General features: G+C 44.1%; 1 protein-coding gene across 1 annotated transcript; it reads left to right on the top strand.

Moving 5' to 3' along the window:
- Positions 1 to 975: 975 nt before the first annotated feature.
- LOC141094131 (uncharacterized) lies at positions 976 to 13,210 on the top strand. The gene is made up of 6 exons (XM_073579866.1): positions 976 to 1,941; positions 2,071 to 2,250; positions 2,333 to 2,456; positions 2,540 to 2,637; positions 2,836 to 2,926; positions 11,811 to 13,210. Exons 1-6 carry the CDS (start codon positions 1,870 to 1,872, stop codon positions 13,082 to 13,084), a joined length of 1,839 nt encoding a protein of 612 aa, XP_073435967.1. The 5' UTR covers positions 976 to 1,869; the 3' UTR covers positions 13,085 to 13,210.
- The last annotated feature ends 9,108 nt before the right edge of the window (positions 13,211 to 22,318 follow it).

Below are 22,318 nucleotides of genomic sequence, written 5' to 3'. Positions count from 1 at the left end.
TTAGAGACATATGATGCTTCACACCTAAGAACATCGGTCCTTCAGATGAAAGAGTAATCTGAGGGATCCCGACACCTCGTACACACGCAGCTCCACTCCGTACACCTCGTACACACGCGGCTCTGCACCGTACACCTCGTACACACAGGGCTCCGCTCCGTACACCTCGTACACACGCGGCTCCACTCCGTACACCTCGTACACACAGGGCTCCGCTCCGTACACCTCGTACACACGCGGCTCCGCTCCGTACACCTCGCACACACGCGGCCCCATCCGTACACCTCGTACACGCGGCTCCGCTCCGTACACCTCGTACACACGTGGCTCCGCTCCGTACACCTCGTACACACGCGGCTCCGCTCCGTACACCTCGTACACACATGGCTCCGCTCCGTACACCTTGTATACACACGGCTCCGCTCCGTACACCTCGTACACACGCGGCTCTGCTCCGTACACCTTGTACACATGCAGCTCCCCTCCGTACAACTCGTACACACATGGCTCTGCTCCGTACACCTCGTACACACACGGCTCCGCTCCGAACACCTCGTACACAAGCGGCTCTGCTCCGTACACCTTGTACACATGCAGCTCCCCTCCGTACAACTCGTACACACATGGCTCTGCTCCGTACACCTCGTACACACACGGCTCCGCTCCGAACACCTCGTACACACATAGTTCTGCTCCGTACACCTCGTACACACGCGGCTCCGCTCCGTACACATCGTACACACACGGCTCCGCTCCGTACACCTCGTACACACGCGGCTCCGCTCCGTACACCTTGTACACACGCGGCTCTGCTACATCCACCCTGTAAACCCCTCCTGACCCCACACATAAACTTCCCCTCATCCAGCACCATGACAACCAGCACAGCAGAGTCCTGCACACACTGAGGCACCTGGTCATGTGACCCCTGACTCCTCCCCCCCCGTGACCTCATCACAGGTCCTGTGCGCACAGAGCAGCTGTAGAAATCTCCGGCCTCGGGGGTCTCACCAGACTTCGCTCTTTTCTTGCAGGGGCCGCAGTGGATTTCATCCTGGATCCATAGAGCTGAATAGAGGAGCGATGTTCCTTCACTCTGATGGTAATTGATGGTGGCGTTTGTCCAACGTCCACGTTACTGAGTAAATCCCCCCAGGACTGCAGCCGGTAAAGACCCCGATATCCACAGGTGTCCCCTCTAATTGGGGGGAAAGGGATAGAAAAGCCTCTTATCCCGAGGGGTAACCCTGTACATGGAGACATCGGCCTCAGATCTCTCCTGTCCTGTTCTTCCAGAAAAGCCTCAAACTTCTGTGTGTGACTCAGAGCTGAGATCTAACGGGAGAGAAGATTCCAGTGCGGGGAAGACGGGAAACCTTCATATAGACGGCCGGTGGGGATGGAGGCAGTGACCGACTCTGGCCAAATCTGTCTCTAGAGCCGCAGTAGAAGATGAAGATGTCGTCCTCATCATGAAGGAGTTATTTCTCATGTCGCGTGTAATGAATATCTCCTGCAGTATTGCTAATGCCGATTCCAGTGTCGGTAATGAGACGAGAATTAGCGTTATGGAAGATGAGTCTATGAGGAACGTGTTCAGCTGCCGACTCCGAGGAGGAAACTGCTTGTTGTCTGTGGCCTAAATATATAGGTTTTATTAGTAGATGTCAGGGGAGAAAACTAAACCCTGTAAGATAATAAATCTCCTCATATGTTTCCCTTATTATCTCCAGTAATTGTATTATTACACAGGATTCTTATGATGTTACATCGGATCATCTTCTCATTCAGGTCTCTACAATATCAGATCCTCTCAGTGAAGATCTTCTACAGAAGAGAATTTTCCTGATTTCCCCATCAAGGACGGATATGGACAGAGACAAGATGGCGGAGAGGATGTTACACCTCACCCTAGAGATCCTCTTCCGTCTCACTGGAGAGGTGAGAGATTCTGATGACGTCACATTACATCATTCTTATCTATGGGAATAACAGATGGACAGAACTGGAGAGGTGAGGACTCTGGAAATGTCTGTAGTGAGATTTATTAATGTGTCTCTCCATAACCAGGATTACACAGTGGTGAAGAAGACCTCTAGTGATCGCTGTCAGGACCCTGTGTCTGAGGGATGGGGAAGACCCCTGAGCCCAATCACGGGGCCTCCACCTCACCCCCTGCTCCATGAGGACATCAATGACCAGAAAATCTTAGAACTCATCTACAAGATGATTGATCTGCTGACTGGAGAGGTGACACTGCTGGGAATGCTGGTACATTATACAGTAACACTATGAAGGGATCGGGGGATGACGGTATCATTGTATGTGTCAGGTTCCTATAAGGTGTCAGGATGTCGCTGTCTATTTCTCCATGGAGGAGTGGGAGTATTTAGAAGGACACAGAGATCTGTACAAGAACGTCATAATGGAGGTTCCCCAGCCCCTCACATCACCAGGTAATAGACAGGACTAAATACACACGGCCTATAATTATCTGTATGTAGAGAATGAATTCAGTCCCTGTATGTGTTTCCTCCAGATCTATCCAGTAAGAGGACAACACCAGAGAGATGTCCCCATCCTCTTCTTCCGCAAGACTGTAACCAAGAAGATCCCAGTGCTCCTCAGGATCATCAGGTAGATGGAGAGAAGGTGTCAGGAGATCTCCCCTGTGATGTAAAGACAGCTGTGAAGGTCTTGTGCTCAGTCTTGTTTTATCCACCAGTATTATATGTTTTATACTTGTGTAATGAGAACAGTGGAGATGGCAGGATTAGAGCTGATCATAGATGGGACTTCTCCATCTGTCTGTGACTTTTACAATATTTGTTTCAGGGTGAAGATCTGACCCATATTAATACTACAGAGACAGATGTGAGAGATGATGAGCGGTGTAAAGAGGAGATTCCCACATATGACTACCCAGGTGAGTAGTAACCATTAAATACAGAGAAGTCACAGATTCCTCTCAGTCACCGGCTGTGGCTGCTTTATCGGTGGTGTAGTCCGGCCGTATTACCATGATCACCATTTTGCCTCTAGACCACAACATTCTCCTCCACCCAAAACTGTGCAAATGACTTTGGGCATTGAAAGCCCTTTTCTATAGAACTTACAACCTGGAGGATCCACCTACCCCCTGGGATTTGTGTGAGGGTGATCCCTTAAAGCGAGATCTATATAATTACTTGTACCTGACCAAATATAGGCCGAATGCACGCTTAAAGGGTCACACTGGACGCAAAGTTAGGCCAGGATCACACTACTGTGTGTGATGCAAGAAAGTTGCACGAGTCTCTCGCATCAACACCCGTCGCTTCCGCCGCTATTCGGGACTGGAGCTGCGGCTGCATAGAAATCCTAAAGTTTATTCTCAAGACAAAGAGACAGGAATTAGACAGGTAACAGCCAGAGTCTTCTAAACTATAAAGCCAAATGACAGCGTACGTAGAATGTGCTGACAAGATAGAAAATCACTTGAAGAAAAATATTATGCTGGGCCTGTAAGAGAAAGCGGAGGGTAATGATGCTGTTGGCTTCCTAGATCCCTGAGATCTTATCGGATGAATCTTCTCTCCCTTCTGTGCTGCTGAATGTCTCATGGTCACTAGGGATGAGCGAGTATACTCGTTAGGATTTGGTACTCGTGGTACTCGAATCCTGGCGAGTATTTCACAACTCACCTCTCTAAGCTGTGCGTGGCTGAGGGCTGTAATATACATTTATTCCCGCCTGCAGGAGATGTGTTGGCTCCAGCCCTGGTGTCATGGAGTCACTCCACGTCATAAATTAGATTGTTTTTGATCCTAAGGAATTCAGATTACTGCACAATCTCCCCTGAAATGGGGAGCAATATTATTTTCTCTAATCTTCTGCTCAGGATCCATAGTAGCTCCAATGGTCCACCATAAATGAGGGCAACTCTGGTTTACTGTTGTGTAATCTGTATTTGTAGTTTTCAGTTAATGACATTCCCATGCTCTGGGGCGGGGCTGTGGGTGGGGCTCTGGGGCAGGCTGTGGGCGGGGCTTTATGTGGTCTGATTACATATTCATCTGTATTGGCTTATGACAGGTCGCTGATCCCTCACTGACCTGCCCCCATTATTACATAATGCATATAATAGCATTGATATTATTGTTGATAATGCCTATAATATTGTGGCTAAAAAAATTACATCCAGCAAAATGACACCAGCGGCGCCTGTCCAGTAGCCTCTATCTCTTACTTATAGATGCTACTGCGCAGGCGCCGCCATCACCGGTGACATTTTGCTGGTTGGCACTATCTTCTCTGCTTCCCATATCCCAAGGATTGCCTTGCTCATCGCCCTTTAACACCATTACATGGATCTGGACTTACACTGGGACCACTAGGCTTGGACCATGGTGTTACCTGCTATTCTGCGGTGTTAGATAGCAAGAGGAATAGTCAGGTAGCTGGGTCAGAACCAGAAGGACAGAATACAGAATCAGAAGACACAAGAGTAGTCAGTAGACGGGCCACGGTCAGAGCAGGAAACAAATGCACAAGCCGCTAGCTGAGCTCAGAGGACTGAACCAGAGGAGAACAGCGCTGTATCTGGCAGATTCCGGCCATGTGCTTTGAGCTTTAGTAGGGTGTGGTACTTTCCAATTGGCTGAAGTAGGGAGCAGATTACTCCAGCTGGACAGCAGGACCAGATCCCAGATGAGATTGGACACACCATATGCAGAAGCCCTAATATAACTAAATGACAGAAAATCAGAATAATCAAAATCCCCATAAAGTGAATCCATGTTATAAATTAATTCACTGAGAGTTATAATCTATACACACGGGGTCAAAATTGTTGGTACCCCTCGTTTAATGACAGAAAAACCCACAATGGTCACAGAAATACCTTGAATCTGACAAAAGTAATAATAAATAAAAAATCTGTGAAAATGAACAAATGAAAGTCAGACATTGCTTTTCAGCCATGCTTCCACAGAATTAAAAAAAAAAATAAAACTCATGAAATAGGCCTGGACAGAAATGGTGGTTCCCTGAAAATAATGTGGCAAACGGGACATGATAAATCGTGGTGTGTCCACTAATTAGCATTACAGGTGTCTACAGTCTTAGAATCATTGAGTGCCCTGTGTAGAGGCTACAGATACTCACTGTGCTGTGTGGTGACATGGTGCGTATCACACTCAACATGGACCAGAGGAAGCGAAGGAAAGAGTTGTCTCAGGAGATTGGAAAGAAAATTATAGACAAACATGTTCCAGGTAAAAGTTATAAGACCATCTCCAAGCAGCTTGATGTTCCTGTGACTACAGCTGCACATATTATTCAGAAATGTAAGCTCCATGTGACTGTAGCCAACCTCCCTGGACGTGGCCGTAGGAGTCAAATTCATGGCAAATCAAAGAGATGGATAATACGAATGATAACAAAAGAGCCCCGAAAAACTTCTAAACAAAAGGTGCACTTCAAGATCAAGGAACATCAGTGTCAGAACCCACCATCACAAAAATTTTCCTTTAGACCTACTTTTTTTTTTACTTTCGTAAGGGTAATAGGAGAAAATGGACGATACATTTTGTTTTGCAATTTCTCCTGAGCATGCCGATACCCCATATGTGGGGGAAATTTACTGTTTGGGCACACAGCAGCGCTCGGAAGGGAAGGAGCGCCATTTGATTTTTTTAAATGTAAAATATGCTGGAATAATTAGCGGTTGCCATGTCATGTTTCGAGAGCCCCTCATGTGCCTAAACAGTGTAAACCACCAACAAGTGACACCATTTTGGAAACTAGACCCCTTAGGGAACTTATCCAGATGTGTATTGAGCACCTTGAACCCACAGGTGCTTCACAGAAGTTTATAATGTGGAGCTGTGGAAATAAAATAAAAAATACAATTTTTCACAAATCTTTTTAGCTCCATATTTTGCATTTTCATAAGGGAAACAGGAGAAATTGCTCCATACAATTTCTCCTGAACACGTAGATACCCCATATGTGGGAGAATACTACTGTTTGGGTGCATGGCAGAGCTTAGAAGGGAAGGAGCGCCATATTGGAGAGCAGATTTTGCTGGAAGAGTTTGTGGGTGACATGTCACATTGTCAGAGCCCCTGAGGTGCCAGAACAGCATAAGCCCCAAAAGTGACTGCATTTTACCAAATACTTCCCTGAATGAATTCTTCCAGTGGTGCAGTGAGCATACTGACACCACCGCTGTTCCATAGAAAATTATACCATTGGGCAGTGAAGAAAAAATAATGAGATTTTTACCACTAAAATGTTGTTTTACCCCAGATTTTACATTGGAAAATAGGTAGATAGGTAAATGGTCACTACACCCAGAGATGAATTTGCAGAGGGGTGTCGTTTCCAAAATGGGGTCACTTCAGGGGGGATTCTGCTGTTATGGTACTTTGGAGAGCCGCTAAGTGCCAGAACAACAGAATCCCCCCTAAAGTGACCCCATTTTGGAAATGACACCCCTCTGGGAATTCATCTATGGACAGGGGGCGGCACGGTGGCTCACCAAGGACAACATCTGCAAGGAGTTTGTATGTTCTCCCCGTGTTTGCGTGGGTTTCCTCCGGGTACTCCGGTTTCCTCCCACATTCTAAAGACATACTGATAGGGAATTTAGATTGTGGCCCCATCGGGGACAGTGATGATAATGTGTGCAACCTGTAAAGTGCTGCGGAATATGTTGGCGCTACATAAAAAATAAAGATTATTATTATTATTATAGTGACCATTTTCACTACATGGATGATTTCCAGAAACACATAGTGGAAATTTCAGAGCAAAAATTGCAGAAATGCCATTGTAGTTCCCAATATATTGTGCCCAGCTTGTGTCTCTGGAGACCTCCCCCCCACCTACCCCCGGAAATTGTTAAGTCCGCTCTACTCAAATGTGTCTGTCACTAAATAATCCAAATGCTTGAATGTCAAAACAGTTCAAAAACGTGGTTCTGTGTGGAAGATTATAAAGCCGTCATGGAGGCATAAGGCTGGCAGTGATGGGCATTGTGGGTAATAATAGCGGGGATCATGCCTCATTCCTCTCTAGGAACATACACATCTTCTCTGGGGGTTCTTTCTTGGTTCACTTACTGGGATGAGTGCAATAAAATGTCGCTCAGTGAGTCTTCTGACATCTTCAGATTCTAAAGGATTGGCGGGGACAAAATTTTCAAAAACAAGATTTTCAGTGACCTTTTCATAATAATCAAGGAAAGTATCTGCATTTCCGGCTTTTTTGTTTAACACAAAAGAATTATATGTGGCCACCTGCAACAAATACATGACTAACTTTTTATACCAGGTATATGATTTTCTTGATACCTGGTATGGCTGTAGAACCTGATCTGCAAGGTCCACACCCCCATATATTTGTTGTAGTCAATGACAGACACAGGTTTTGGAGTAGTGGATCCCTGTTGGTCTGCAGTGGCCCTTGTGGCATCTGTGTGGATCGAGCTCAGGATTAAAATATCATTTTTATCCTTAATATTAAGGGCAAGCAGCTCTCATTGTGTAAAGCCCCTGACTGCCCCTTTCGGAACATTTTTTGCTGAGCAATGATTGTGGAAACCCCTGATGTTTTTTTCGAATGGTCCCATAAGCCCCTAATGTTCAACCAGACTTATAAATAGGGGTATGCTGGCATAATAGTTGTCAACATACAGATTGTAACCTTTTTGTAAAAATGGAGTTATCGGCTCCCAAACCATTTTCCAGATGTCCCCAGATAAGTAGGGCATCCTGGTGGGTTTAGTTCGCTGTCTTTCCCCTCATAAATGTATAAAGCTGATGTGTATCTGGTTGAACTCTCGCACATTTTATAGAGCTTTATCCCGAACCTTGCCCTCTTAGAAGGAATAAATGGCTTGAGGTGCAGTCTACCTTTGAATTTTACAAGAGACTCATCAATGGAAATGTTTTCTGTTGGGGTGTAGAGCTTTAACAACTTTTCTGTCAAGTCTTCGATGATAGGTCTGATATTGAATAGTCTGTCATGTTCTGGGACATTTCCGGGCAGGTATTGACTATTGTCATTAAAATGCCAAAAGCTCATGAGCATTTCATAACAGGTGCTAGGAAGAACGGCAGGAAATATAGGGGTGGCTTGAACAGGGCGGTTGGACCAATAAGACAGAATGCTCATTTTTTTTAACAAGCCTCATAGCGATTGTAAGTCCTAAAAATGTTTTCATTTCTAGGATATTAGTTGGTTCCATAAATTTGACCTAGCATAATAGGATCGTGGATTCTGGCTGATGAATTGGGACACATATAAAATTGTAGGACTATATGCTCTAGCAAGCTATCTGTCAGAAACAAATTAAAAAAAATAATTGGTCCACAATTTTCCACCTCCACATTTATACCAGGAATGGCATTAAAATTATGGATGAATAGAGTAGCCGAATCCGAAGCCTCCCATCTGGGAAATGCTACATCAAGAGGCAAAGCCCCTTGGACATTGGTGTGCGCCAATTCACGTGCACTAGGGACAGTGCTAGTACTGGGCATTGTTCCCTGAGTTGGAGACATTTCTCCAGAAGCGCTATTTGTCCTTCTTGTTGTACTGGTCCTTGTGTGTGAGGATGGACCAGAATCACTGCTCATTTCTGAGCTATCACTGTCGCTGCTACTAAAGCCCTCGAAATCCACATCGCCATCTGACACTGCACTTTCTTCACTGTCAGAACATAAAAGTAAATCCTTAAAAGATACTTTATTAACCAATCATTAAAAAGTTTTCAAAACTTCAAAAAACAGGCAAACAAAAATAGGCTTATTGCTGATTTTCAAAATCCAGTCACAAACACTAGAGTCGTTCCAATGTCAGGTAGAGGGTCACAAACCTATTTGTCCCTATAGGGCCCTATATCTCTCTCCTACCTGACAGCGGAGGTTGGCACCCTCTTGATACGCAAATGGCACCCCCGCTCCTCGGCGGCTCTCCCTAATCACCCTGTTGACTCCTATCTAAATGACATCAGCTTGGAGTACAACAGATGGCCGGGGACAAAAATATAATAGATAATAACCCCATGCCACAAACCACCAAGACAAAAATGTAAGGAATAGTAACTGGAAAAAACTCTAATTTTTGGCAGATTTGTAAACATTTGCTTTGGGAGGAAAAGGGGTCTAAATAACCCTATTTAGGTGTCTCCCTGCCTGACAGCGGAGCTTTTACACCCTACGTTACTCTGGTGCCCCCGCTCCACGTGGGCTGACCCTTACTGACCCCTACACTTCTCACCCAGAAAGAGGAAAGAGGGTGTCAGAACATATGGCCAAGGGAGACAGGGGTAATAACTTAGAATTATCCCTGAAAAAATCCCCCCCAAAGACAAAAAATGTTTTAATAATAATAAAAAAAAATGTATCTGCAAACCGATGTATACAGTGTACGGGATAATAGTGCATTAGCAAAGGCAGTTGCAAGTAAAGGGGGTAAAATATCAATCAGAACAGATACACAATCATTTAAATGTTCTTAAGCAGCAGTAATGTACATTTCTCACATCACAAAACGCTGCTATTGCCTCTAATCCCCAACAACACATTTTTCATATTGCATCATGCCCAAAACAATGAGCCATTGATCGCTCAGGCTCAAAATTGCACTGTCCCAAAAAAAAAAAAAAAAATCAGCAAATTAACAAATATGTAAGAACTTAGCTCATGGCCACTGAAAAATCACCTCAATATATATAGGCGGGGTGATAGTACTTTGACAAAGGCAATTTCAAATAACGGGGGTAAGGTATCAATCAAAACAGATATACAACCATCTGAGTATTCTTAAACAGCATTAATAAACATTTCTCAAATCACCAACCGCTGCTATTACCTCTAATCCCCCATAACAGCATATTTTCATATTGCTTCATGCCCAAAAACAATAAGCCATTGATCACCCGGCTCAAATTGCACTATCCCCAAGTATTAAATCAACAAAATTGACAAATATGTAAGAACTTAGCTCATGGCCAATGAAAAATCGTCCCGACGCGTTTCCCTCCCGTAAAAGGAGTTCATCAGGAGGCCCATGATGTATTATGAATGCTCCCTCCGAGCATCAGATGTCATGCCTGGTTGCAGGTATCCGTTATTTGAAATTGCCTTTGTCAAAGTACTATCACCCCGCCTACTATATATATTGAGGTGATTTTTCAGTGGCCATGAGCTAAGTTCTTACATATTTGTTAATTTGCTGATTTTTTTTTTTTTTTTTGGGACAGTGCAATTTTGAGCCTGAGCGATCAATGGCTCATTGTTTTGGGCATGATGCAATATGAAAAATGTGTTGTTGGGGATTAGAGGCAATAGCAGCGTTTTGTGATGTGAGAAATGTACATTAATGCTGCTTAAGAACATTTAAATGATTGTGTATCTGTTCTGATTGATATCTTACCCCCTTTACTTGCAACTGCCTTTGCTAATGCACTATTATCCCATACACTGTATACATCAGTTTGCAGATACATTTTTTTTTTTTTATTATTATTATTATTATTAAAACATTTTTTGTCTTTGGGGGGGATTTTTTCAGGGATAATTCTAAGTTATTACCCCTGTCTCCCTTGGCCATATGTTCTGACACCCTCTTTCCTCTTTCTGGGTGAGAAGTGTAGGGGTCAGTAAGGGTCAGCCCACGTGGAGCGGGGGCACCAGAGTAACGTAGGGTGTAAAAGCTCCGCTGTCAGGCAGGGAGACACCTAAATAGGGTTATTTAGACCCCTTTTCCTCCCAAAGCAATCGTTTACAAATCTGCCAAAAATTAGAGTTTTCTCCAGTTACTATTCCTTATATTTTTGTCTTGGTGGTTTGTGGCATGGGGTTATTATCTATTATATTTTTGTCCCCGGCCATCTGTTGTACTCCAAGCTGATGTCATTTACATAGGAGTCAACAGGGAGATTAGGGAGAGCCGCCGAGGAGCGGGGGCACCATTTGCGTATCAAGAGGGTGCCAACCTCCGCTGTCAGGTAGGAGAGAGATATAGGGCCCTATAGGGACAAATAGGTTTGTGACCCTCTACCTGACATTGGAACGACTCTCTAGTGTTTGTGGCTGGATTTTGAAAATCAGCAATAAGCCTATTTTTGTTTGCCTGTTTTTTGAAGTTTTGAAAACTTTTTAATGATTGGTTAATAAAGTATCTTTTAAGGATTGATTTTTTTGTATATGAGCCGTTGAATAATTAATCCAGAATTATATTTATTAAGAATTTTTTTTTTTTTCAGAACATAAAAGTGCATAAGCCTCCTCTGCACTGTAAAACTGACGGGCCATTTTATTCATTTTTATTTTTTTCCCTGAAATAGAAAACTCTGATGTGACTGATGTGACCAAATTATTGGGGAAACAATTGAGAAAAGCAAAATTCTTTAGCCTATCCCTAACTTTAGAATAAACCCTAACCCTAACTTTAGCCCCAACACTAATCCTAACTATAGCATTAACTGTTAGCTGCCTTATCTGTTTTTCCATTGACAGATGATGGACCTGAGTGGGGACTTGTTTTTGTGAGATGAGAATTGGTATCACTTTCGCCTACATAACATTGACTGGTTTCTTTTTATTCAATATTTGGGAGGCAGAATGAACAAACAGTTGAACACCACACACTACTGGCTCATCCAACAAGGTTTTCTATTAGACTGTGAACTGTCATTGTCTTGGTAAATAATTAAAGTTTTTTACATAGCTTGCCATTTTTAGGGACAGTTTAAGTAGAAACATTCAAAAATATAAAACTCAAGGATATTTTATTTAAAAAATTGTTTTTTATCTTAGCAGATGACTGTACCAGGAGATCAGAGGGACAGCTGACATCTTCAATTTTTAAATCTGATGATCTTGAGATCCTACAAGATACAACTGAAGTGATTGCTATTACTCCAGATATATCATCATCCATTCACAGCAAAGATCTGTCATCTGATCCTATGAAGCAGGTCCCATCTTCTGATTCACCACTTACTACTAAGGAAAATCTAAGTCACAAAAGAGGCAATAAAAAACAAACTTCTCCTAAAGCAAAGAAGCTATTTTCATGTTCAGAATGTGGGAAATGTTTTAACAAGAAATCTCATTTTGTTACTCACCAGAGAATCCACACAGGAGAGAAGCCTTTTTCCTGTTCAGAATGTGGGAAATGTTTTAACCAGAAAGGGAATCTTGATGAACACCAAAGAACCCACACAGGAGAGAAGCCTTTTTCATGTTCAGAATGTGGGAAATGTTTTACTGAGAATTCAAATCTTGTTAAACATCAGAGAATTCACACTGCAGAGAAGCCATATTCATGTTCAGTATGTGGGAAATGTTTTAAATGGAAAACAAGTCTTGATCGCCATCAAAGAAGCCACACAGGGGAGAAGCCTTTTTCCTGTTCAGAATGTGGGAAATGTTTTAACGAAAAATCACATTTTGTTAGACACCAAAGATCTCACACAGGGGAGAAGCCTTTCTCCTGTTCAGAATGTGGGAAATGTTTTAACCAGAAAGGGAATCTTGATGAACACCAAAGAACCCACACAGGAGAGAAGCCTTTTTCATGTTCAGAATGTGGGAAATGTTTTACTCAAAATTCAAATCTTGTTAATCATCAGAGAACTCACACAGCAGAGAAGCCTTTTTCCTGTTCAGAATGTGGGAAATGTTTTGCACGTAAATCACATTTTGTTACTCACCATAGAACTCACACAGGGGAGAAGCCTTTTTCCTGTTCAGAATGTGGGAAATGTTTTAACGAGAAATCACATTTTGTTACTCACTATAGAACTCACACAGGAGAGAAGCCTTTTTCCTGTTCAGAATGTGGGAAATGTTTTAACCAGAAATCAGATTTGGTTAATCACCATAGAACTCACACAGGGGAGAAGCCTTTTTCCTGTTCAGAATGTGGGAAATGTTTTAACCAGAAATCACAATTGGTTAATCACCATAGAACTCACACAGGGGAGAAGCCTTTTTCCTGTTCAGAATGTGGGAAATGTTTTACAGATAGATCAAATCTTATCGCACATCAGAGAACTCACAAAGGGGAGAAGCCTTTTTCCTGTTAATGTGGGAAATATTTTACTTGGAAATCAACTGTTAATAAACATCAGAGATGTCACATAGGGGAGAAGCCTTTTTTATGTTCATAGTGTTGGAATAGTTTTAACCAAAACTGAATCTTCTCAAATGGGTTGTCTCTTGTGTCTCAGGTTTGCTGACAAAAGGATAAAACTAAACTTTATTAATTCCAAATGTAAAACTATACCCATAATTCACCCCCTGAAGGTTAGTCAGTAGGTGACTAATAGAAAAAACATATACCCCACAGTTCAGTATATAGGGTGAGATGACGTATACACACTCACTCTCCAACCTCTCATTTCTATGGGCTTCATCGTCCTCAAAGGCGTCATCAGGAGACTATTTAATATTGACCTATATTCAAGCGAGACTAGACAAAAAAAACTAAAATCCTGTATCATGTTATCCAAAACAGTCAGAAAACTAGCCCCATATTGGCAGACCCCAGACCTCAAACTATATACTTGGTAAGGCTAGTTTCACACTTGCTTTTTTTTGCAGCGCGTTTTTCCCGCAAAAAAACGCATTGAAAAAACGCATACATAAGCATACAACTGCTGCGTTTTTTTCAAGCATTTTTATGAGCATGCATGAAAAAAACGCAGCGTTTTTATGCGTTTGTATGCGTTTTTAGTGCGTTTTTACCGCGTTTGCGTTTTTTTCCAACATTTTTAGGTGGCCCCTCACACTACCCAAACCATGACTTTACTAACCCTAACCCTAACCCTGACCCTAACCCTAACCCTGACCCTAACCCTTAACCAAATCATACTTAACCCAAACCCTAAACCCTAACTAACCCTAACCCTGACCCTAACCCTGACCCTAACCCTAACCCTGACCCTAACCCTTAACAAAACCATACTTAACCCTGACCCTAACCCTGACCCTAACCCTGACCCTAACCCTTAACAAAACCATACTTAACCCTAATCCTGACCCTAACCCTGACCCTAACCCTTAACAAAACCATACTTAACCCTAACCCTAACCCTGACCCTAACCCTTAACCAAATCATACTTAACCCTAACCCAAACCCTAAACCCTAACTAACCCTAACCCTGACCCTAACCCTAACCCTGACCCTAACCCTTAACAAAACCATACCTAACCCTGACCCTAACCCTGACCCTAACCCTGACCCTAACCCTAACCCTGACCCTAACCCTTAACAAAACCATACTTAACCCTAATCCTGACCCTAACCCTGACCCTAACCCTTAACAAAACCATACTTAACCCTGACCCTAACCCTGACCCTAACCCTTAACAAAACCATACTTAACCCTAATCCTGACCCTAACCCTGACCCTAACCCTTAACAAAACCATACTTAACCCTGACCCTAACCCTGACCCTAACCCTGACCCTAACCCTGACCCTAACCCTTAACAAAACCATACTTAACCCTAATCCTGACCCTAACCCTGACCCTAACCCTTAACAAAACCATACTTAACCCTGACCCTAACCCTGACCCCAACCCTAACCCTGACCCTAACTCTAACCCAAACCCCTAAATTCCATGGTTAAAAAAAAAAACGCATATGCAAAAAAACGCATACATGAGCATGCCAGTGCGCACATATGCGCATCCATAGGCTATAATGGCCATTTTTAGCGCAAAACGTGCGCATATGTGCGCATGCGCTTTTTTGCAGGGCCAAAAAATGCAACATGCTGCGTCTGGAAAATACCAACGCACACCCCAAAAAAACGCAGCGCATGAAAATCGCATACATGCGCTTACCAGCGCGCAGGTATGCGCACCCATGTTAAATATAGGGGAAAAAACGCATGCGCAGGTATGCGTTTTTTTCCAGCGCTAAAAAACGCAAATGTGAAACCAGCCTAAGTTTATAAGGCTACTTTCACACTTGCTTTTTTTGCTGCACGTTTTTTGCGCACACAAAGGCTGGTTTCACATTTGCGTTTTTTAGCGCTGGAAAAAAACGCATACCTGCGCATGCGTTTTTTCCCCTATATTTAACATGGGTGCGCATACCTGCGCGCTGGTAAGCGCATGTATGCGATTTTCATGCGCTGCGTTTTTTTGGGGTGTGCGTTGGTATTTTCCAGACGCAGTATGTTGCATTTTTTGGCCCTGCAAAAAAGCGCATGCGCACATATGCGCACGTTTTGCGCTAAAAATGGCCATTATAGCCTATGGATGCGCATATGTGCGCACTGGCATGCTCATGTATGCGTTTTTTTGCATATGCGTTTTTTTTTTTTTAACCATGGAATTTAGGGGTTTGGGTTAGAGTTAGGGTCAGGGTTAGGGTTAGGGTTGGGGTCAGGGTTAGGGTCAGGGTTAGGGTTAAGTATGGTTTTGTTAAGGGTTAGGGTCAGGGTTAGGGTCAGGATTAGGGTTAAGTATGGTTTTGTTAAGGGTCAGGGTTAGGGTCAGGGTTAGGGTTAAGTATGGTTTTGTTAAGGGTCAGGGTTAGGGTCAGGATTAGGGTTAAGTATGGTTTTGTTAAGGGTTAGGGTCAGGGTCAGGGTTAGGGTTAAGTATGGTTTTGTTAAGGGTTAGGGTCAGGGTTAGGGTCAGGATTAGGGTTAAGTATGGTTTTGTTAAGGGTCAGGGTCAGGGTCAGGGTTAGGGTTAGGGTTAAGTATGGTTTTGTTAAGGGTTAGGGTCAGGGTTAGGGTTAGAGTCAGGGTTAGGGTCAGGGTTAGGGTTAGGGTTAGTTAGGGTTTAGGGTTTGGGTTAGGGTTAAGTATGATTTGGTTAAGGGTTAGGGTTAGGGTCAGGGTTAGGGTTAGTAAAGTCATGGTTTGGGTAGTGTGAGGGGCCACCTAAAAATGTTGGAAAAAAACGCAAACGCGGTAAAAACGCACTAAAAACGCATACAAACGCATAAAAACGCTGCGTTTTTTTCATGCATGCTCATAAAAATGCTTGAAAAAAACGCAGCAGTTGTATGCTTATGTATGCGTTTTTTCAATGCGTTTTTTTGCGGGAAAAACGCGCTGCAAAAAAAAGCAAGTGTGAAACTAGCCAAACACATGAAAAAAACGCATCATGCGTTTGTGTGCAGCAGCAGGAAGCTGGTGGCTGACACTGCATGCTACTGAAGAGGAATGAATACTCACTGCTCTCTGTGTGCACAGTCTTGGCAAGTACTCAGGCAGCTGAGCTCTACTTGTGAGTAACGCATGACTTCCCTGCCATGTGCTGCTTATAAGCATAAAGAAGTTGCTGGCATCGGAGCAGACGCTGCGAGGGAGCGCCGGGTAGGTAAGTGTAATTTTTTTTTATGTTTTCTGATGGGGCCATGCATATCAGGACCGGGATGGGGGCCTATCATACCAGAATAGGGATGGGGCCCTGCATACCAGGGTAAGAATGGGGGCCATGCATACTATGATGATATGGGGACACTGCATACCAGGAGAGGGATGAGGGTGATCATTCCTGCAGGTATAGGGATGAGGGCCATGCATACCAGGATATGGATGAGGGATCCATGCATACCAGTATAGGGATGAGGGGGGCCATGTGTATCAGGGGAGATTTGGATGTTTAGCCTCCAGCAGTTCGCCCCCGGGTACATTTCGCCCCCGCACATTTCGCTCCCAGCATTTGGCCCCCAGGATGTTTCGCCCCCCGTACATTTCACCCCCAGCAGTTTGCCCCCGGATGTTTCGCCCCCAGATTTTTCACCCCCAGCAGTTCGCCCCCAGATGTTTCGCCCCAGGATTTTTCTCCCCCCTCAGTTCTCCCCTGGATGTTTCGCTCCCAGCAGTTTTGCCACGGATGTTTCACCTACAGCATTTTGTCCCTGGATGTGTTGCCGTCTGATGTTTTGCCTTTAGCATTTTGACCCCAGATGTTTCACCCTCAGCTTGCAGGGAACAAAACAACATGCGGGGAACAAAACATCTAGGGCTGAACATACCTGGGGTAAAATATACAGGACCCCAATTTCTGGGGATTCTTGTGGCTGCCTTTTCAGTAGCTCTTCTGGCTGGCCTTAAAGGAGTATTATCACTCTAGAACACAAAAAAACTGACATACTTACCTGTTGCAACTGCAGCTCCTTGGGTCCCGGAGTGCAGTCTAGAGGTTCCCTGTGATGTCTTCTCCTGCTTCCGGCTGTCTTTTCATCTTGCCTGGATCACTGATCCATGAAGCATGCTGTGTTATGAATGGGTCAACGAGGAGGAAAAAACAACACAAACTAAGTCTCAAAAAACCAGAGAGGTTGGTAACTATGCAGATTCCTGATCTTAACCACACAACTAGCAGCAGTCGTGGAGCGTACCTACGATGGTCCTAGACGCCTCGTCACAACCGGAGAGCTACATAAGCCTAAAGCAGGAAAAGAGGAAAACTAACTGCCCCAGAGCAGACCCCAAAGGAAAGACAGCCCCCCACATGTATTGACGGTGAAACAAGATGAAAACACAAACAAAGGCAGGAAAATAGGCTGAGCAAATTATGGGGCCAGACTAACTAGAAAGGACAGGAAAGGAAAGACACTGTCTGCAATCTGCCAAAAACCCTACCAAAATAATGTCCAACATTTCTGATAGCAAAATTAACCCTGAAGTCACTAGACTTCTCCCACTATATCAGCACTCTGAAATATTCTGAAACAGAGCAAAAAGAGGCCAATCTAATAAGGGACAAAGAAGGCAAATTGGCAAATACAGATAAATAGGAGAGGAAATTCAGCACAACCCCAGCAGGGGCTGGCTGCAAAAACTGAATTGACCAACCAGAGCAAGTGTGAACATTAGCAAACACAAACTTAACTTGAGAAGACTGGAACAGAGCTGAAGTCCAAGACCTGAGAAGCAGACTGAATCACCAGCACCAGGATAGGGCGTCGGCTGTCTTATATCCAGTCTGATACTCCAGAGATCCAATTGTTATCCTTCTCATCAGGTGGCATATCACTACCAATTAAAGCAACCTCACTACCTCATGTCACCACCAGAGGGAGAACAGAAGGAGAACTCTCAACTGGTGGAGCAGAAAATGAGTTCACAACAATGGTGAATGCCACGGCAGTGAGGCCGAATGTCACTGAACCCTCATCCATGCCACCAGGCCGATCAGGATGGGCCCGGTGAAAAGCACGAACCAATTTATTGGCATGAATATCAGAGGCAGAGACCCAAGAATTATCCTCCTGGCCATAACCCTTCCATTTGACCAAATACTGGAGTCTCCGTCTAACCAAACGAGAATCCAATATTTTCTCTACCTCATATTCCACATTGCCTTTAACCAATACAGGGTCAGGAGGTGCCGCCACAGGAACTACTGGCTCAACAAACCTCTTTAACAGTGACTTGTGAAATACGTTATGGATTTTGAACGTAACTGGAAGAGCCAATCGAAAAGAAACAGGATTAAGAATCTTCAAAATCTTATAAGGTCCAATAAATCTTGGTTTAAATTTTGGAGATGCAACCTTCATAGGAATATTCTTAGACGACAACCAAACCATATCACCCACTTTAAACTGGGGGCCAATGGTCCTATGCCGGTTGGAAAAATGCTGGGCCTTTTCCTGAGAGAGTGACAACTTATCCACCACTTGGTCCCATATCTGCTGCATTCTCACAACCACAGTGTCCACACCTGGGCAGGACGAAGATTCCACTTGCCCTGAAGAGAATCGAAAATGAAACCCAAAATTACAGAAAAAGGGTGACATCAAAGTGGCAGAACTAGCTCTATTGTTCAGCGCAAATTCGGCCAAGGGCAAAAATGAGACCCAATCATCTTGATCAGCAGATATAAAACATCTTAAATAAGACTCCAGGGTCTGGTTTGTTCTCTCAGTCTGCCCATTGGTCTGGGGATGAAACGTGGAGGAGAAGGATAACTGAATTCCCAGATTGGAACAAAAGGCTTTCCAGAATCTGGAAACAAACTGGACCCCTCTATCGGACACAATGTTCTCAGGAATCCCGTGTAACCGAACCACCTGTTGTAAAAACAAGGGTACCAACTCAGCGGAAGATGGCAACTTTGGGAGTGGTACAAGATGGACCTGTCAGAGACACCGCACTACACTTGCTCATAGAGCCAGTGCGCATGTCCTGAGTACAGAAGCAGTGCTAAACGAGGTACAGGAGGAATAAACAGACGGGAGGTCAGACAAAGCCAAAGGTCATACACAGGATCACAGTACAGTACCAGGGATGAGACAGAGCGGATAATCAGGGCCAAGCAGAGATCAAAACCAAACAGACATAGGAGGTACCAGGCAGAATCCAAAGCGATATCCAGAGAACAGACCGAGTCATACACAGAGAATCAAGTAACCAGAACACAGCACAAACACACTCAGGGGTCACCACACAAATGCCAAGGGCAAGAGTATAACTGACAGGGATGGGAGCGTCCTGAGGCTATAAGAAGCATCCCCCAGAACCAGGGAGAGGCCACAATCATAGCCCCAGGTGTGCAGGTAAGCCTGCATCGGGATCACAACCTTTAACCCCAGAAATGCCAGTCATCAGCACTGGTTCCAAACATTAACCCCACGTGTGCGAGTCAAACCCGCACTGAGATCATGACAGGACCATCTTCGAAAATCTATCACAAATCACCCAGATAACAGTCATTCTCTGAGAGACAGGAAGATCAGAAATAAAATCCATTGAGATATGGGTCCATGGCCTCTTGGGCACCGGCAGGGGCATCAGAAACCCACTAGAACGAGAACAGTGTTTAGACCGAGAACAAGTCCCACAGGACTGTACAAAATTCCTGACATCACGAGATAAGGCAGGCCACCAAAACGACCAAATCGCTGGTACCAAAAATACCTGGATGACCAGCCAATGCGGAGCAATGGACTTCAGACATCACTCTCTTTCTCCACTGGTCAGGAACATACAATCTTCGCATAGGGCAACACTCAGGTTTATCCTCCTGAAATTCCTCCAGGGCGCGTCTCAAATCGGGCGAAATGGCAGAAAGAACTACCCCCTCACCCACGATAGTAGTAGGCTCGGTCACATTAAGAGAATCAGCAAAGAAACTCCTAGAAAGGGCGTCTGCCCTAACATTCTTAGTGCTCGGAAGAAAAGAGACCACAAAATTAAAACTCGTGAAAAACAAGGCCCATCTAGCATGTCTAGGATTCAAGCGTTTGGCTGACTCCAGATAAATCAGATTCTTGTGATCGGTGAGAACCACAAATTGATGTCTAGCTCCCTCCAACCAATGTCTCCACTCCTCAAATGCCCATTTCATGGCCAACAATTCCCGATTCCCCACATCATAGTTTCGTTCAGATGGGGAAAACTTTTGAGAAAAGAAGGCACAGGGATTCATCTTAGAAGTCACAAGGTCTTTTTGGGACAAAACAGCTCCTGCACCAATCTTAGAAGCGTCTACCTCCACTTGAAATGGAAGTGAGACATCAGGTTGCCGTAAAACTGGAGCTGAAGTAAATCTCCGCTTAAGCTCCTGAAATGTTGAGACAGCCTCAGGAGACCAATTCAGCACATCAGCTCCCTTCTTGGTCAGATCAGTCAGTGGTTTGACAATACTAAAAAAAATTACCTATAAATTTACGATAGAAATTAGCAAAACCCAAAAAATTTTGGAGAGCCTTCAAAGAAGTAGGCTGAACCCAATCATAAATGGCCTGTACCTTGGCCGGGTCCATTTCAATGGTCGATGGCGATAAGATAAATCCCAAAAATGAAATCCTCTGTACACGAAAGAGGCATTTCGATCCCTTAACAAACAGGGAATTCTCCCTCAAAATCCGGAACACAGTCCGGACATGTTCCACATGGGAATCCCAATCACTAGAAAAGATCAAAATATCATCCAGATAGATGATCAAAAACTTATCCACAAAGTCTCGGAAAATATCATTCATAAAGGACTGGAAGACAGAAGGGGCATTAGTGAGCCCAAGAGGCATCACCAGGTACTCAAAATGTCCCTCCGGAGTATTAAACGCCGTCTTCCATTCATCCCCGTACTTGATGCGAATAAGATTATACGCCCCCTGAGGTCAAGCTTAGTAAACCAGCAGGCACTCTTAACTCTGGAGAATAAATCAGACATCAGAGGTAACGGGTACTGATATTTAACCGTCATCTTGTTAAGGGAACGATAATCAATACATGGTCTTAGTGAACCATCTTTCTTGGCCACAAAAAAAAAACCAGCGCCTAAAGGTGACGAGGATGGTCTAATATGACCCTTCTCCAACGACTCCTTAATATAGGATCGCATAGCATCATGTTCGGGTACAGATAAGTTGAAAAGCCGACCCTTGGAAAATTTACACCCAATTTTTTCCTGCTTTTGAGTACCCTAGAATCTGCAATATGGCTGGTGATTCTGTTATGAATGGGTCACCGAGGAGGAAAAAATAACACAAGCTAAGTCTCAGAAAACCAGAGAGGTTGGTAACTATACAGATTGCAGATCCCTGATCTTAACCACACAACTAGCAGCAGTCGTGGAGCGTACCTATGATGGTCCTAGATGCCTCGTCACAACCGGAGAGCTACATAAGCCTAAAGCAGGAAAAGAGGAAAACTAACTGCCCCAGAGCAGACCCCAAAGGAAAGACAGCCCCCCACATGTATTGACGGTGAAACAAGATGAAAACACAAAGGCAGAAAAATAGGCTGAGCAAATGATGGGGCCAGACTAACTAGAAAGGACAGGAAAGGAGAGACACTGTCTGCAATCTGCTAAAAACCCTACCAAAATAATGTCCAACAGTTCTGATAGCAAAATTAACCCTGAAGTCACTAGACTTCTCCCACTATATCAGCACTCTGAAATATTCTGAAACAGAGCAAAAAGAGGCCAATCTAATAAGGGACAAAAAAGGCAAATTGGCAAATACAGATAAATAGGAGAGGAAATTCAGCACAACCCCAGCAGGGGCTGGCTGCAAAAACTGAATTGACCAACAAGAGCAAGTGTGAACATTAGCAAAAACAAACTTAACTTGAGAAGACTGGAACAGAGCTGAAGTCCAAGACCTGAGAAGCAGACTGAATCACCAGCACCAGGGTAGGGCGTCGGCTATCTTATATCCAGTCTGATACTCCAGAGATCCAATCATTATCCTTCTCATCAGGTGGCGGATCACTACCAATTAAACCAACCTCACTACCTCCTGTCACCACCAGAGGGAGAACGGAAGGAGAACTCTCAACTGGTGGAGCAGAAAATGAGTTCACAACAATGGTGAATGCCACGGCAGTGAGG

The sequence above is a fragment of the Dendrobates tinctorius genome, unplaced genomic scaffold (assembly GCF_039654945.1).
Source record: "Dendrobates tinctorius isolate UK_male_01 unplaced genomic scaffold, ASM3965494v1 ptg000063l, whole genome shotgun sequence".
Lineage (NCBI taxonomy): Eukaryota > Metazoa > Chordata > Amphibia > Anura > Dendrobatidae > Dendrobates > Dendrobates tinctorius.
This window is presented reverse-complemented; position numbering and strand designations above follow the sequence as displayed.